Source organism: Cariama cristata, unplaced genomic scaffold (genome assembly GCF_000690535.1).
Source record: "Cariama cristata isolate BGI_N322 unplaced genomic scaffold, ASM69053v1 scaffold24203, whole genome shotgun sequence".
Classification (NCBI taxonomy): Eukaryota; Metazoa; Chordata; class Aves; order Cariamiformes; family Cariamidae; genus Cariama; species Cariama cristata.
In genome coordinates this window covers 616-17,081 of record NW_009608229.1, presented here as the reverse complement: position 1 = coordinate 17,081, position 16,466 = coordinate 616, and the positions used below count along the sequence as shown (strand labels likewise).

At 38.3% G+C, this 16,466-nt stretch overlaps 1 protein-coding gene across 1 annotated transcript; it reads right to left on the bottom strand.

Moving 5' to 3' along the window:
* Positions 1–8,257: 8,257 nt before the first annotated feature.
* Positions 8,258–14,542, bottom strand: LOC104159213 (uncharacterized protein C11orf74 homolog; the record flags this gene model as incomplete). The annotated part of the gene is made up of 2 exons (XM_009697061.1): positions 8,258–8,422; positions 14,386–14,542. Coding segments are annotated over 2 exons (322 nt in total), but the record flags the coding sequence as incomplete, so codon positions are not given.
* Positions 14,543–16,466: the final 1,924 nt, after the last annotated feature.

Here is a 16,466-nt window from a genome sequence, read left to right as displayed (position 1 = left end):
GCTGAAATATGTAGCAATGCCATACCCTGTTCTCTCTCTGTTACATCATATTATATTGAATGCTGTATAGGGTGGCAGTTAAGGCCAACAAAGGCAAGGAGAAAACACGGTAAAAGAAGCACACCCTGCAAATACAAATTTGACAGTGGTTTTGGATTCTGGAAAAAAATTAACTTCACATATTCCAAAGTAAGATCAAATGTGATGTCACTTACTTAGGCAAAGAGATCAAGGCCGAGTCATCATGTCATGAGCCACAGATCTGCATCATACAAACAGAGGTTTTCTCAAAGCCCTAATGTGGTTCTGATCCAACATGCCACTTCAAAATTCTAAATGAAGCTGCTTTTTTAAGAGCGGGGGGGGGGCGGGAAAGCCATCTCTCCTATCTTACTGTGCAATTGTAATGCAACTAGACTGTTCAGAAAAGCAGAATATTTAAATAATATATCGCTTCTCATTTTTGTGAATGCTGGCAGTCATGCTTCATAAATGGGTTGCCAGCCTGTGTACAAATCAAGAGTTTGTAGAGATGCTCTGGAACTAAAATAGTCAGATTGAACCTGCATCCTTAAACTGAACCATCCCTTTTTCCATTATCAGAATTGGAATCGCAAGACAATAACAATCTTAACAAGTAAAATTCTTCAGACTTGAATCATTCATTCTCACGTACCTTAGTCTTAGAGGGAAAACATTAATCAAATCCAACCCCTGGCTGATGCAGTATTTTGTTCCTTTAGCATATTCTATTTTGTTCCTATAGTATATTCTCCAATTTTTTTTTTTTCAGCTTTCTTTCAAATGACCTTAGCAAATGAGTTCCACCAACTTCCCTTTGTAGTACTTGCAGAGTATAGTATATTTGAATTTCAGCAAGTTGTTTTTCCTAAATTTAACATTACTTAATTTTATTTCACTCTTAATTTCATCAGTTCTGTTCAGAGTACTCCCAAGTTTTGTTTTTTTTCAGTATCATCTTTGAAGGATGACTTTGATCTGTTGGTTCTGGGGCGGCAAGTGCAAAGTATCAAAAGAATATACATTTCAAAAATGAAATTTTGGGAAGTATATGATTACAAGCGGTACCAGATAAACACTGGTGAACATTTGTGATCAGAGCCTAATCCTGTCAATTAGTAAATATTCTCAGTTGCAAGCACCTTGTAAAACACACCTCGTAATGAATACTACTACCCTTGCAATAGTAGGCAATTGAATTTGGAGAGCTTGTTTGCCAGCACATTCATACATGTGGGTTTGGGCGTGGGGAAGGGTGTTATTCAGCCAGCTCTTTTGATAACCAAGATTTTCGTACAAATAATGCAGAAGAATCAAAAGCAAGACATGAAGCACCACATTCAGAGCACAGGCAATATTTAGCTGCTCAGTCAACCTCTCTTCCCGCTAGCTCCCGTCCTCCTGCTCTCAGCAGAAAGATATGCACTGGGCCATTATTTTTTTGTACAGTTTATTTTATTGATGTTCATGAATGTTCATGAATCCAAATAAATCTGTGGAATTCAGGAACTGTTTCACAACCCGAAACAAAGAACTGTAAATGGATCACAATTTTGTTGTGGGAAATGCTATTCAGCTAGCGTGAGCCATCAGGATTTTTGACAGTCTGGATTCTGAAATACATTAGCGAACAGAATCCTTGGTGGGCAGAGGAGCCAAAGCGTAAGCAGTTGACTTAAACAAAGGTAATCTGGAAATAAATTTTCATTCAGCAAGCAGGCTGGCCATCATTTGTATTTTCCTGACTGTTTCTGAAAGCTTTGCAAATGCTAAGCTTGCGCATGAAATGCAAACGGTGCTTTGATGTTTCCTGGCCCAGACACCAGCCTTCCATCTCTTTTACTTTAAAATTTTATTCAGCAGGAAAGTAGCTCATCGGATTAACGTAGTGTCTTGTCAAGTTTAGGAAAGCTAGCTGCAAATCTGACGCAGGAGACAAAAACAAAAATAAGGAAAAGAGGATGAAAGAATGCATTTCAACATTTCACTCCCAAAGAACAAATGTGCAATCTGCAGCAAATCTAAACGGCAGAATCAACACTTCCAAGTAATCGGTAGAATTTGTCCTCTAGCTAAATTATTCTGAGGAGCATAAGCAACATAATAAATGACACTTGCCTCTTTCTAAGAGTTGTGCATATCATATTGCATATTACAAGGTTTTATACATAGGGACAGAAAAGCAGATGGATTCAAGAAAACTTATTAAACTTAAGGTTTACATGCTACAACTACACACCTGCACTCCCGAAACGGTGCCACCAGAGTCCTCAACCACAACAGCCACAAAAGAACGAACCCTCTTGTAACACGTGGTAGAATGAGGCTAAAGCCTTAATTTACGGTGTTAGCACTGCCACAAAATACACTGCAGAATCCCACACGATTTTTAATCTCATTTTAGTGGCTCAAGAGATGACTGTGTTGTAAACCCACATGAATTACAAAATGATTACACAAATTTTTCAGTTGGGCATTCAAAGGTTCTCAAGAATTGTATGAAGTCAACAGAGTATTTTAGTATGGGTCACTCTCTAGAGAAATACAATTTTCCATTTAATTCTACTATTTTTAGAGTCCTTTTATCCATTATCTCCCTATAGAGTGCAGCTATTGCAATTGTTACATTCCATAGGTCCTTTTTATATAGGCACGTCCCTGACTGCTTTGTTTGTTGTCATCCAGATGGGTACTAAGTGGTTGCTTGAGAAATGTTTGGTTAGAGATTTTTAAAGTAAAGTAGAGTATCTACTTCCCCAAAGTTTGAGAATATTCAGATCAAAAAGGGCTTTGAATATACAGGGAGTTTCCTCAACCTGAAATTCAGTGTGACATTAGATTTAGGGATTGTGTTCACATCTATCTTTGCTTATTATTTTGAAACGTTTAAGCAGATAAATGTACTGAACAAGACACAACAGAGTACATAAAATTATAGACTGTTAATCACAGGAATTTTATTACCTGTCCTTTTTGGAAGTGCTGTAAATGAGACAAATACTTCTGCATTTTCAGAAGGCATTAAAATTGATTTCCATTTTAACTGTGGGGCATTGCAATTGCAAATAAAGTAGCCTGTCTATAAAAATGATGCTACCTTTTAAAAAACACTTGCTTTTCTTCTCGCAAACTTGCTATAAACACGCACTATCTCCAGTCTAACCCTGTGGCATGTCACAGCTCACACACCTGCAACACTGGCTTTCAGTACCTTGCCAACAAAACACAAGGTGTCACCTCCAACTGTCAGCAATCACGAATTTACCAAACTCATCATCTTTTATGTTCTACGACTTAGTACCATTTCAGAGAAAACTCTCTGCCTGGTTTTCCCAAGGGATGAGCAGACATTTAGCACCTGGGAGAACTGCGTGTGCCCAAGACCAGCAAAGGCAGTCGCCTTTCAGCGAGCGGGCGCATCCCTCCCAGAAGAGCCCAGGACACAGGTGGCACCTCACACCCACCTGTGCCAACCGACACCTCACCACAAGAAAGCACACGGCGGTGGGAATGCCCTTCGTGACCGCACACGCTTGGCTCTCGGGGTGCGGGAAGCATCTCACCTCCGGAGGCCAGCGAGAACCCTTAGCACACGTCTCCTCGCTTTACTGGGGGGCTGAGACACGTCGGGGCTGAACTGCAGCCGGTGAAGGAGGGTGGTAAGCCGCCTGTTTGGCATGGCCCCAGAAAGCAAATGGGGCCTAATGAATCTCTGCCCCGACCCTTGTCAGTCACTTTTCCGCTGTACGTCTTCAGGAGTGTCACTTTGACGACAGTTATAACACGAATCTCTGCTGCACAGAGGTGAATAGCCACGCTCAGCTAAATGATTCAGCAGGTTGAGGCGTGCGTGGAGCCCCGGTGTAAGACTGCTGGTTCAGCTTCTTCGGTCAGTGTAACTGAATTGTCTTGCAGTCTCTTTGCAGGGCTGTAAGAATTCGTACCCAGGTAGGACCAAGCTACTGCTTAAGACTCCCAAGTAAAACAGAAGGTAGAGGACAAGAAGATGCAAATCAGCCTGCTATCCAAGCAGAGACTTTGAAACCAAGTGGCTGTTTAGCCACACCATGACATACACGGAGTTGCTGAGTAACTAGGAATTTGGTTATAGTTTTTTACATTTCATTTGCATTGGCTCTGCATTTAAATATTTTACCATAATGATAGTGGGTCATACACATATTCAGTAAAGTTAAATCAGGAATTGATTTGGTTCCGTATTCTTTCAGCTAAGACTGTAAATACCAAGGTCCTGTGTCTGCTCTGTATGAATACAAATGGCCTCAGTGGAGTTCTGCCAGTTTACAGCAGCAGAAAATCAAGGCCAGAGGATCAAAGGGTCTTTTCTGTGAGAGCAGGGATTTGTTTCCATGCCATCTTCTTCAAAAGGTTCTGAATTATCTGGTGAGTACTTTCCATACTAAAATTATTTTCTTTCAGTGGCACTGTGTGTATACAAGTATATATAATGATACCTTTGTGCATTACTAGAAATATTTTTAGAACAATAACAATGTCTGAGTCAGACAGATTTGTCTGCATCTCTTTTCATTTCTTCAATTTTTATCCTATTCTTTCACAACCATTATCTCAGCAAATAATTACTCTTCCTTTAACACCCACAAGGAGTAACTCAGCATTAATAATACCCAAACTTGCACCACAGCCAGCCACGGAAACAACCCTTCAGATTCCTGCCCCAGTGGAAGGACTACTACACTTCACATAAAACTCAAGGAGTTCCACCCCATAACTCAAGGTCCAGTAAGCCTGTGGGAAGAAGAGCTAGCATCCTTCTAGTAACACCCAAGTAAGCAACAAGTTTAACACACATAAGCTCACTGACACGGATGCGTATCTCTATTGCACTTTAGACATAAATGAAGTAATGAATACAAAGGGATTAGAGAGGTGCATCACACAACACAACCTTCGCCTCCAAGGGGTTCACCCAACATCAGAGATTTTGCAATTCAAAATCCTTGTTAGGGTAGTAGGTAGAAAATCGTATTCCCTACTGCAGCAGCTCCTCAGTCAATTCCAAGTAGCACTCAAAGTTTTCTGTTCCAGGCATGAGTTTTGCCTTTAATTCTTTTGGAAAAGAGAAAAAATGTTTAGAAAAGACCATAAATAGGAAAGGAGACCGTCCCTCACCAACCCCTGCTGAAAATGCTAAATATTAAAGAGAACACAAGCTACAAGAGGAAAAGATATCTATTATTCAGACTTCAAACCACCTCGCAAACACTGAAACAATGCCAGGTAACTAACTCCATGTCCATGTGTAAAATTTAACATGCACATAAAATATGTTCTTAAAAATGACAACCTGGTAATGGAGAAGTGGAAAATAAGCCTCCTCTGTGACAGATAATCAAATGAAAGGTACAAGCCAAAAACAACCACAGGGGCAGACCAGCAAAATGTCATGTTCAGAAAATGTAGCCTACACTGCCTAATCTCCACTGTGATATTCATCTCTCTTAATAAAGAGCAAAAATCTAACTCATGAGTGGTGTAAATGTAAGTGAATTATCCCCATTTCTCTGCGTAAGACGGATGTCACTGAAGAGTTCCAATTTTGTCGGGTATTCTGCAGCAAAGTGTTTCTTTATATCAAACAGAACCATATAATCACTATACTGAATGACACTTATGGAGCATAATAGGTACTCTGAACATTTGGTAAGAGAACCATCTGCCTAGGAGAGAAGGAACTGAATGGCTGGATGTATCCCTAATGTACAGGGACTGATACTGAAAAAAATGATACTGAAATGAATAGAAAACGCACTTATGAGATTTCAGAGCTGATTCGGCCTGAAGATCATTATGAACCCCTGGACAAGTTTTCTCACTGACTCTACTGGCAATAGGATTCCAACGGGACTGATGTATGCTTTGTATGTCTCACACTTTTCTGAAAAAACACACACAAAAAGCGTCAAACTCATCATTCCACAAACCCACAAAAGTTCACCTTTATTTGTGGTTGATTCTTTAACTGCGGGATAGCAAACTCGGTACACAGAAGTCTGTTAGGCTGAAGGTTCCTTACTTTATCTTTGCCATACATATGTATGTTAACGAGGTTATCTCCCTTATTTTTCTGTCGAGGTTTTTAGAGGCTGACCCTGCTATCTTTGTACAGCAGTTCTCAATTTCTTCCTCCTAGATTTGTTCATGGAGCATTTCCAGAACTTATTTCTTATCCCTCCCATTTATACACGTTATCTATGTCTTCCAGAAGAGATGAATTAATAATTAGATCTGCTCAGCAATTTTTACCTGAATGTTTCACTGGAAAATTCCAGTTGGATCTGAAGCACTTAATTCAAAGTATCTTGGGTTCAACAAAACACTTCATTGAATTCAAATGAATTCACATTAAAAAAAGAAAAAACAACCAAAAGATAAAAAAGATGTTTCCCAAACACCAGAATCTGCTATACAGCCAATTGCATTAAAAACTGTTTTAACTACAGCATAGGCATCCTTTTGAGTGTAGGTGTTAAAAATAAATTTCCCATTACCTTCTACCAGCAAGGTCCTAGACAGACCAGTTTTTCTATACAACATACTTACAGTTTTATATCATATCTTGTCTGAGACCACTTTCTTTTCTGCTTTTTGTTAATCTTGCTCTTAAAATATATCCCCCTAATCGAGACAAATACCATTCCTTGAAACAAACGCTATTCAGATGTCAGTGGTGCATGATTATGGTCTACAAAATTACCGATCCAGAAAATTTCCTTTGGATCATCAAAGCACGTTGCTTTGCTTTTATAAAATGCTGACAATGGAGCAGCCAACCAGCCACAGGGATTTCATCCAGAGCCTTTATAAATAACTTGTGGTTTGGTCTCTAGTCTGTCTGCTCAGGCACTCTTCCCATATTCATCATGTTAATCACCCACTTCAGAAATAACGAAGATAGGTCAAGGACAAATTGTTGGTCAATAACTTTAGCTAATGTAGTTATACCAGAAAACGACCGATAATACAATTCAGTAGTGTGATGTGAAACCAAGCCTCAATAGCAAAGCTTCTACACTAGGCTGAAAAAAATGAAACCTAAACACCTCATAGCAAGAGAACATACTACCGCCTTGTGTCAGAGGTGCACATTCTTCTCTCCCACCCATACTACCTGACCTTTATTCAAGTCCAGAGTTTGCTGTATTTCAGTGATGCTGAATATAAGTCATAACCTGGTACTTGGAATCATCTCCTGTAAAAAAATGTAAAATCTGACAGCATTTCAATGCCAATTCCTTTAATGGATGAGATCACTATTTTTTCCTCTGTGTGGAAGGCTTTTTGTAGCAGTTCATGTTTTAATCGCTAGGAGTTGCACCACATCAATTTTGATCAACTCAAAAAGTTTATTGGAAACAGGAATACTTATTTCTCTGCACAACTGAAGTAACACAAAAGCCAGAGAAAAAAAAACAATATTCCCAGATTTATTCACTCATGTAACTCTGTATATTTAAGTCTTATAATGATAGCGAAAGAGTTTATAGACTGATTTGTCAGCTGCAAAAAGCTCTGATTTGCATTACTGAAAGAACTAGGTAAAAGGCAGCTTTAGGACTAGCTTTGCACTAGTCAGGAACTGAGTCGAGACCAAATGTATGCAAGAGTAGCCACAGTGTTATTCTGAATTCCACCAGCTTGTTTTGGTCCTACAGAGCAATTACTCCAGTGTACCTCACCTGAGCCAATACAGGATTCATCCCACTCAAGGATTTTTCTACAAAAGGCAATTTATGGCTGTCACTTGAGACATCCTTCCAACTGCCTTGTACCACCTGGAAAACAACAAAGTAGCTGAGCACTGGGGCCTAAAAATATTAAAAGTCACTGATCTATACAAAAATCCCGTTGGGTTTAGGGACAAATACAGACCTCCTTAGCCAACCTGAATGCCTAAGGAAATCAGCATACAGACATAGAAAAAGCATGGAAGTACTTCTTCTCTGGCTGAAGGGCTATTATACAAGCAACTCTGGGCATGCATCATCTTCTTCTGTGTTTTCATTAGGACTAGGAGGAGGTACAGGGAGAGGCCACCTCAGGCTCCAAGGCACCTTGGTAGAACAACCAAAAAAATCTCAAGGATGTCATTTACTGGCCACAAAGATAAAAACACTAAATAAGGGTACAACAAAGAGCTAGATTTATCCCCTAAAAATGTTATTTCAACAGCACTGCACAGAATGCCTTTAACTCAGTCTTCAGCTCCTGCCGACTTGACATCTGTCCGCGTTTTCTTCTCTTCAGACAATTCTATAATGGCCTTCAGCTCAGCTTCAGAGAACTTAGGGGTCAGTGCCACATTGTCATAATCAAATTCTTCATCAAGTGAGAATGGGTAAACATCATCCCCTAGTAGCTGTAATGAGGAAAAAACAGATACATAAATAATATTGCTGCAAGTGATGATAAGGGAGCTCAAAATATAAACTTCTAATTAATATTTAATTAAACTATTTTTTCTGACTCTAGCACTCTCAGCTGATTAAGCTCTTTTTAAGTAAAAGAATAAATTCAATTATTCAATTTGACCTAATTTAAGCCATTTAATGTGCTCCATTTGTACTGTACTGTATCTGAATGAATATCATTAGCTAATTTTGCTCAAGGCAAGGAATCTAAAAACCTCCCTTGCACACATCTATTACATTCCTGCCACTTGCAGTGGCAGGGCTGAGGGGATACGGATAAGCTATGTACAGCTATGCTAAATTTCAAAGACAGATTCCATATCCTTAGAACTTGGGCTAGTATTACAAAATGCTTCAGTGTACATGCATCTGATACTAATGCAACCTGCTTCCCAGAACACAGTTTCAGCAAAGGAAATGCCTGGAATGAGCAAAATGACACATAATCAATTTTCAGACTCTAATAATTTCTTTTCACCATCTCAGAGATGTGCAATTGGCTGGTTTGGATTGCTTGCATGATGAACATAAAAGTCTTAACTGCATTTGCCAATATTTGCTTTGTTGATACAGTGTATAGCATTTCTGTATTGCTTCTCATTGAAATATCTTAGAATAAACACTCTGTCTATAAAATAAAATAATGACAACAAATAATAATTGCAGGCTGCACACTGATAAGAAACTGCAGGGAGCCATGACACAAAAGGTTTATGGTAAGCAGTTACATAAAATTAATTCCAGACCTACACAGGAGACACATCCTCGCTGCCCAAACTGTACAGGAATGCTCCCTGTCCTTTGAGAAGTTAATATAATAGTCTAGAAATTTCACCCATAACAAATAACATCTCCTCAAGGGCTCTGTGTTCCAAAGTTTTAAGTACTTCAGTACCAAATCAGCAAAACATTTAAACACATGCTTATTTTTTCAAACTTCTGATGAATCCTCAATGAAGCCAATGACTACTGATGTATTTGAAGTTAAGAATACACTTACTTGTTTTCTGAAAGCAAGGAAGAACACTCAGCATCTTATGGTCACTGCTCAGTTTAGAAGGCACAGTATCCCACATAATTTCTGGTAGTGAGTATCTTGCAAGTATCTACATCCTTCATTAATAAACTGTAATATTATCTGATTGATATTTTTTCTGGGTTTGTGTAATTTTATTAATCACTTGTATTGCTTAATGTTCTAGGGGCCTGGCTTACATTGGCGTCAATAGATGCTTGAGCATGTAAATCATCCTAGATGCAGACTTGTAGACAATGGGCACTTATAAATGAGAAAAACAAATTTTGGAGATAGAGCTGGTCTAGAAAACAGTATTCATTCTGCATGCAAAGATTATCTTGCTTATGTCCATAGATTATCCCAGGTAAACCATCATTAACTTTTATAAATAGCACGTTCAAGAAATCTTGACATGAGACAAAGCCTGCACAAAAGGTCTCTTTCCCATTAAGGCTAAGGTCAACTCCTTCACCTCCTCATCATATTCATGTCCAGTTTCATCTTTTCCACAAGTAAAGCCTCCTAAATTTCCATGCCAGTAAGGGTATCAGCAACCAGGGTTCATTACTACCTGTCTTTCCTTTGCAGAAATCCAAAACACTCTTCTAAAATACGATGCAAGGTCCAAATATGTTTCAGTTAGTTTGGTTGTAACAATATTTGTTACCACACCTATAGGCAACTAAGCTAAGAAGAGGTTAAATTACAGTAAGCCTTCATAGGGTTTCTACGAAAAGAAATGTATTCTTCCTCTGCCAACATAGTTATGGAAAGTATGTATGCATTCACTATGCCCTTGTGGTGACCTTCATGTCATTCCAGGAACATTTTATGCAGATGCAAAGAAATACTGGCAAAACTGTTGTTCAAAAAACTCAACCCCAAAATGCTAACTGAAATTAGATGCCAAAGTAGAACATACCCAACTTCACTGTTAATAATTTTTCTGTTACCCACTCATTGCACATTTGAAAAGTTTATTCACATTGCATATTTATCAGCATGCTTCATCTCTCAAATGACTACTCAAAGCACTAGGGATTCTTTTTTTGCTTCCTCTCCCAAGAGACCATTCACTTCAATCTTCCACACAGACAAGCAATCTGAAATTTTTATACTGCAAACTGCAATTTTAATCTATTTCAAAAGGAAGACATTTTGCAATAGAACACCGAATCCTCTGAGCTGATCACGTTATTATCTTGTTATTTTAGCCTAAGGAGCTGAGAGAAATATGTGAATTTCAGGTGTCTAATTTAACATCTAATTGGAATCTTTTTGAGAGCTCTCTGGGAACAGAATTTTGCTCTATTAGAAAACTGCCAGTTTGCTTAAGATTGCTCCTGTGATTTACCCTCTGAAGAAAAAATCATTTTCATTTACAGTTCCCGCCTGTCCAAACTAAAGGGGAAAAGAATGTAATATTCATATTAATAACTGAAGAATTTGCTAGAGGTTGTTTTACAAAGTAATGTTGTAAATAAACTACCTTAAAGTTGAGACTTTCAAAAGTCTATTAATAACTGACAACTCAGGTCTTTTTATTAATCTGTGTGGAGTTACAGTTAACTGAACAGTTTGTCTCTGTCCTTCTACAACATTTATTTCTGTGTAATTATGGTGGTCCATGATTCACTTGTTCAAATTATCTAAAGGATGCACACACACTCACCAATGATTTCATAGTATACTTGAGGGAAAACTTACTAGTTCAATAACAGGAAATAAAAAAAGGGGGGAAAGGCATGTATGCTATTATCTTATATAAGCTTAATATAGACTGGGGTACTTGAGAGGAAAAAAAAGTTTGTCTTGATCTTGGGGTACTGGATTGGGAATCAATAAATCTTCATCAGTTTTCCACTTCTGCTTCATCATTCTGGACAAGTCGCTCAATCTCTGCGTGTTTACTGGCCTCTGAGAAGATACAACTCTTCCATCTTCTTTCACTTAGTCAATTCTGTCCTTAAGTTCTTCCCTGTTCTTGTTGCATTTATGCATAGCACTTAGCAAAAATAAACCTCAGCTGAGGCCTATCAATAAAACCTTAAACCAAAGGAACTCAATGGAAGCTGTATTTTAGGTGATAGATGCTGCCATTCCACAGACAAAGATAAAATGATAGGCATGCTAAATACTTTTTTGAATGCTCAAACTAAAGACAAACAAAGGAGAATAGAAGGGTAGAATTCATCTTTCCTAATCCCAGCCATATAAAAATTAAGCTTCTAGATTAAGGTAGTCAATTAGCCAAAAAAGACCCAGCCTGAGAGTCAGCCTGTGGTCGGAGATATATTATATCTTAGGACAAATGCCTCCAGCAAGTGGGATGAATCGCTTTCTGGAGGTGCTTATCTCCCCCTCTTGATGGTAGAAGTACTAAATTAAGCCTAAATTTAAAGCTGAAGTTAGGTGAGCTGAACCCCACTTTGAATGCATGTTTATAGCGTGTGGATAGAACATATGCATTCAACTGCACTCATATGTATGTGGGGGGTGAAATAAGAACAAATAAAGACCCTGGGAAGCAGATATTAAGACATACTGATAATTAAAAAAACTACGATATCTTTTATGAAAGAAAATATTAAGTAGAAATAAAGGAGAGAATAAATATCTGGGTAGGGAAGGTAAATGTTCTGTGGATAACGTACTTCAACCATGGAGTGAATGCTGTTTCAGCTTTCAGTGACCTGTGGGAGGTCACATATGCTGCACTGTCGATACTGAAATCCAGAATACATTTATGTCTAAAACCAGGGAAGACAGATGAAGCAACATTGGTGGACAACACAAATAATTTGCTGTGTCATTCACTAAGCCTCTTCCCAACAGCTTTTGACAGCTTTTTCAGGGAGACATTTCAGGGAGACATTTTCAGGGAGACAAGTTGTTCTTTAACAATTAGCCAAGCTAGACACTGGGTCTTAGCAGAGCCTCTTTTTTTAAATTTTCCCTAGCAATACATTCAGAGATGCACACCTTCCCCTAAAGCCCTTAACAAATATGTCCATAGCATAGACATCTGACATCCTACATTGCACTATTAAGCTTGTTTATTTCTCATAGGGAATGGATTATCATTCTCTATGAAAACCAACTGGGCAGCCACATTCTGTTGCCCTTCCCTAACTGATTTGTTTTGATGGACAGAGAACAGTCTCATTTCAAAGCAGGGATGTCTCCAGGGAAAATCTTTTTCTCTTTCTAAACTAGTCCTGCCATAAGCAATGCAAGATTTAATTTTCAAGGCAATGACAATTTGAAGCGCTGAAGGATTTTAAAATGGACCTGTTCAGTCTTGACAGTTCTAAAAATCAGGCCACAGTTATATTATATAATGAAGGCACAAATATGTGTATATTTTAAGGGAAAGACTGCTTTCATCTTGAGTAGCCTGGCACCAACGGAACGGTTGTGCAAATTGTAAGCCTTTCTTCTTGAAAAATGCAGCAACCCTTAACCAATGTAATAATACTCAGTTTCTCTTTCATAACCCAACTTTCCCTCAAATGGAAATGAATTTTGCATGCAGTGGGATCTTCATCTATTTTTCATGAATTATGGTTTAAAGAGTCATATGCAATCCTTTATGAACACTGCAGGCTGCTACAACCCTGCTTCTTCTTTGGTTTTATACAGAAGTTATCAAATGAGAAAACTATAAAACCCCATCCTAGGGGGTTTTTTATGTGCCAATGGATATTTCTCAAGGTAAAAACCTTGAACTATGTCAATCCTTAGGGAAAAGAGTGAGTATTTTTATTCACAGAATGGTGGGTATTAAAGCTTGAAAGGTCATTTTAGAACATTTACTTTTTCCCAAAGCAGACTTGTTCCTTATAGTAAAAAGTTTATTGCAAAGAACTAAACACCATTCAGCTCAGGAAAGGAGGCACCATATGCACTGCTATAACATCAAAACTTCATTGGTCACGCGTCATTTATAAACTTGATTTAAGCCTCATGGGACATCGATAAGCATATGAAACTATCAAAACCGGCCCATTTTAGCTGGAAGCTAACTTCAGCCTCTGTTACAATGATCAGGCAGGGAAAAAAAGTGGTGAAGAATTCTCTGCAATAGAAACATCCCCAAAAGTTAATGCTCATGCTGACTATTTGGATAGGAAGCTTAATGACTTAAAATAAGCCTGTGAGCAATCCACACCTTCTGTTCCAGTTTGAAAAGCACTGAAATTCTGAGGGAAAATGGCAATTCTAAATTAAAGCATATATTGATTGTGTCTGATTAGAAGACTCAGACTCCATAATGCAAACCTCTCCACACCAGACCTAGACAATGCAGATCCTCAGCAGCACCTTGCTAATACCCAAGAGGACAAATCCGAATCCTGATCACAATATATTCTAAAAACTTTTTCTCTTTTAAATGTCATGTTAAAGGGATCATTCACTACCTCTTTGATGCAGAAGATGGTTCCTATATTCAGCCCAATGAGAACTGCAGGATGTTGTAAGATCATGAGATCATTGGAAAATAAATGGCCCATCATTCTGCGCAAGTAATGATTTCTTAAAAGGTCAGGAAGTGCAAGACTTTGCTTGATTATTCTTGAATATACCAATTAAATACTAAAAAGCCCACATACAGTTTCAAGTATTGAAGTACACATTTTGAAAATGCAGGATTATATAGTACCAGTGTGCAAGATAAAATAGTACCTTTCTATGAGTGTTTATCTCAATTCTTAACGTATTTCAGAATTCATTATTAATTTAAAAATCAACAATGTGATTTGTTAACTCGTAGCAGTTCCACATACTCCATCTATATCCCTCTGTTTTTGTGGAAATAGCAGTAGAAGCTAATAGGTTAAAAAAAAGCAGTCTAAACCCTCAATGTTTAAATAAATAAATCTGACCTCATACCTCTTGGGCTTTGCTGTCCAATGGCTGTGGAACCGACAAGGTTCTGAACTTCGGTTGAACAGGCTTATCAAAAAAGGGTGTACAATAAGTCACTGTCTGTTCCACCTCTCCTGGGAGAACTAATGACCCTGTTGAATAAAAAATAGCCAACTTTAACCTTCCATTCAATGTATAAATTAGCAAAATCCTGTGTAAAATCCTGTAGCGCTCAGACACAGGCAGAAGCTTGTTAGTCAAAGTGTGCTGTACTTATTGTTGCATAATATGTAATTTAGGTAGCTATCATTAAAAACAGATCCATGCAGTCCTGAGCTAAAATCTAGATAATAAAATATACTATACTAAGGGAAAATCAAACTTGGTGGAAGACAGACAGGAAACTGTTCTCTCTTGAGAGCACCGAATTAAAAATCTGGATGTAGACACTCCTAAACTCAGAGAACATTAGGATTAGATTAATCTCTTTTGTAAGAAAGAAGCAAGGTCCTGAGCAGATATGTCTGCAGTAGGAGTTATAAAATACCAGACTGAATCCTGGTCTTGCCATTGACTAGCTGGGCAGTCTCACTCAATCCTCCTCTGCTAGAGTTTCACCACCTGTACATTGGGCATAAAGAATCTTTGCAAGGCATCTTAACATGATTCTCCCGAAACATTAAGTAAAAATACCTGGCAGAAGTACTAACATTCCCCACTACAGTGCCAGGTGATTCTCTTGTCCAAGGATATTTCACGGATGTTTGTTCCTCACTGAGCTTTCCAAAACGAAATACTTGAGAGGACTTCCCTCTGTCTGGGACAACAACATGTAACCTTTCCGCATGGGCAGGACTTGGTCCACAGCTCAAAATGCACAGACTTTCTGAATCACTTTTCCTCTACATACTTAAGCAAAATGTTCATACTGGGAACAGTGCATTTGCTTTCTGTGACAGCTCAGAAGGATATGCCTTAGATTTAGAAATAGATTTTAACATGAATCAATCTCAGCTCTGCCATAGTGCAGATGTGTCCATCTTGTCTCAGTAATGTTTTGATGAAGGAACTTACGGGGACCATATGTCTTGCAATTTAGTTGAAGGATTATGTAAATCTATCTACTACTTTTTCTGGCTGATACACAAGGCTTTTTACAGCTTTATACTACATTTTAGTAGCTTGATTTCCTCTTTGAAATCTCAGAATAGATTTTTAAAGCCTTGTTTAAATGTTAGTTAATGGAATCAGTAACAGGGTACATAGATCCAGGGTGAAAAGGAAGAAGTGGCTATTTATCTCTACCTGCACACTTTTACTACAGTAGTGGAGTCACAGACCTCTCATTCTCCTGCAAATCTGCATTTGAAAATAATTACTTCCTAGCTAGGCCTTCATAAAAAAATCCACCATCGAATTCTTCATTTAGTTTTCTTCTGGAACTGTGCACTATTTCATAAGCCAGCAGGGCTCTGGATTTGTAAAGTAGAACGTTCTTTAAAAAAGAGCTGAATTCATTCCCTTGGGTATCTCATTCCTGGATTTTTGTCTTTTGGTTCATGATTCACATACAAGTCATTTCCAGTTTTCACCCCTGTTCCCTTCGTTGCTTGTATCTACGTCTAGTCATCCATGGCCTTTCAGTACTTGTTCTCAGTATAGCATCCGACCTTATTCTGCATCAGTTACATGAAAAAGCTTTCTGAAAAGAACAGTGCAGGCCACAGGTATATATGCTATGTCTTCACATGCTCTGCAACTGCTTTTTTCAGTCTTTCATAACTTGGGTCAAAACCATTTGTAGGACAGAAGGAAGATGTGAATGCTCATTTAAAGGCCATGGTATTTTCTGCCTTTGTTTCAAACTTGTACCCTAAATAGATACCCTCGCTGAAGGAAGGGAAGGCTGGACATCAGGAGGTTTGTATCACCTCCTGATATAAACATCAATTATTTCTGTACTAAGAGCTTCCCTCCCACCACAACAGATCAAGCTGCAGAGAGAAGATGAGGAGGAAACACTGTTATGCAGAAGTCTGGAAATGGCTCAAAAAGACAACTCTTCAAAATTAGGACAACAGAAGGAAATTTATTTTTGCTCTTAG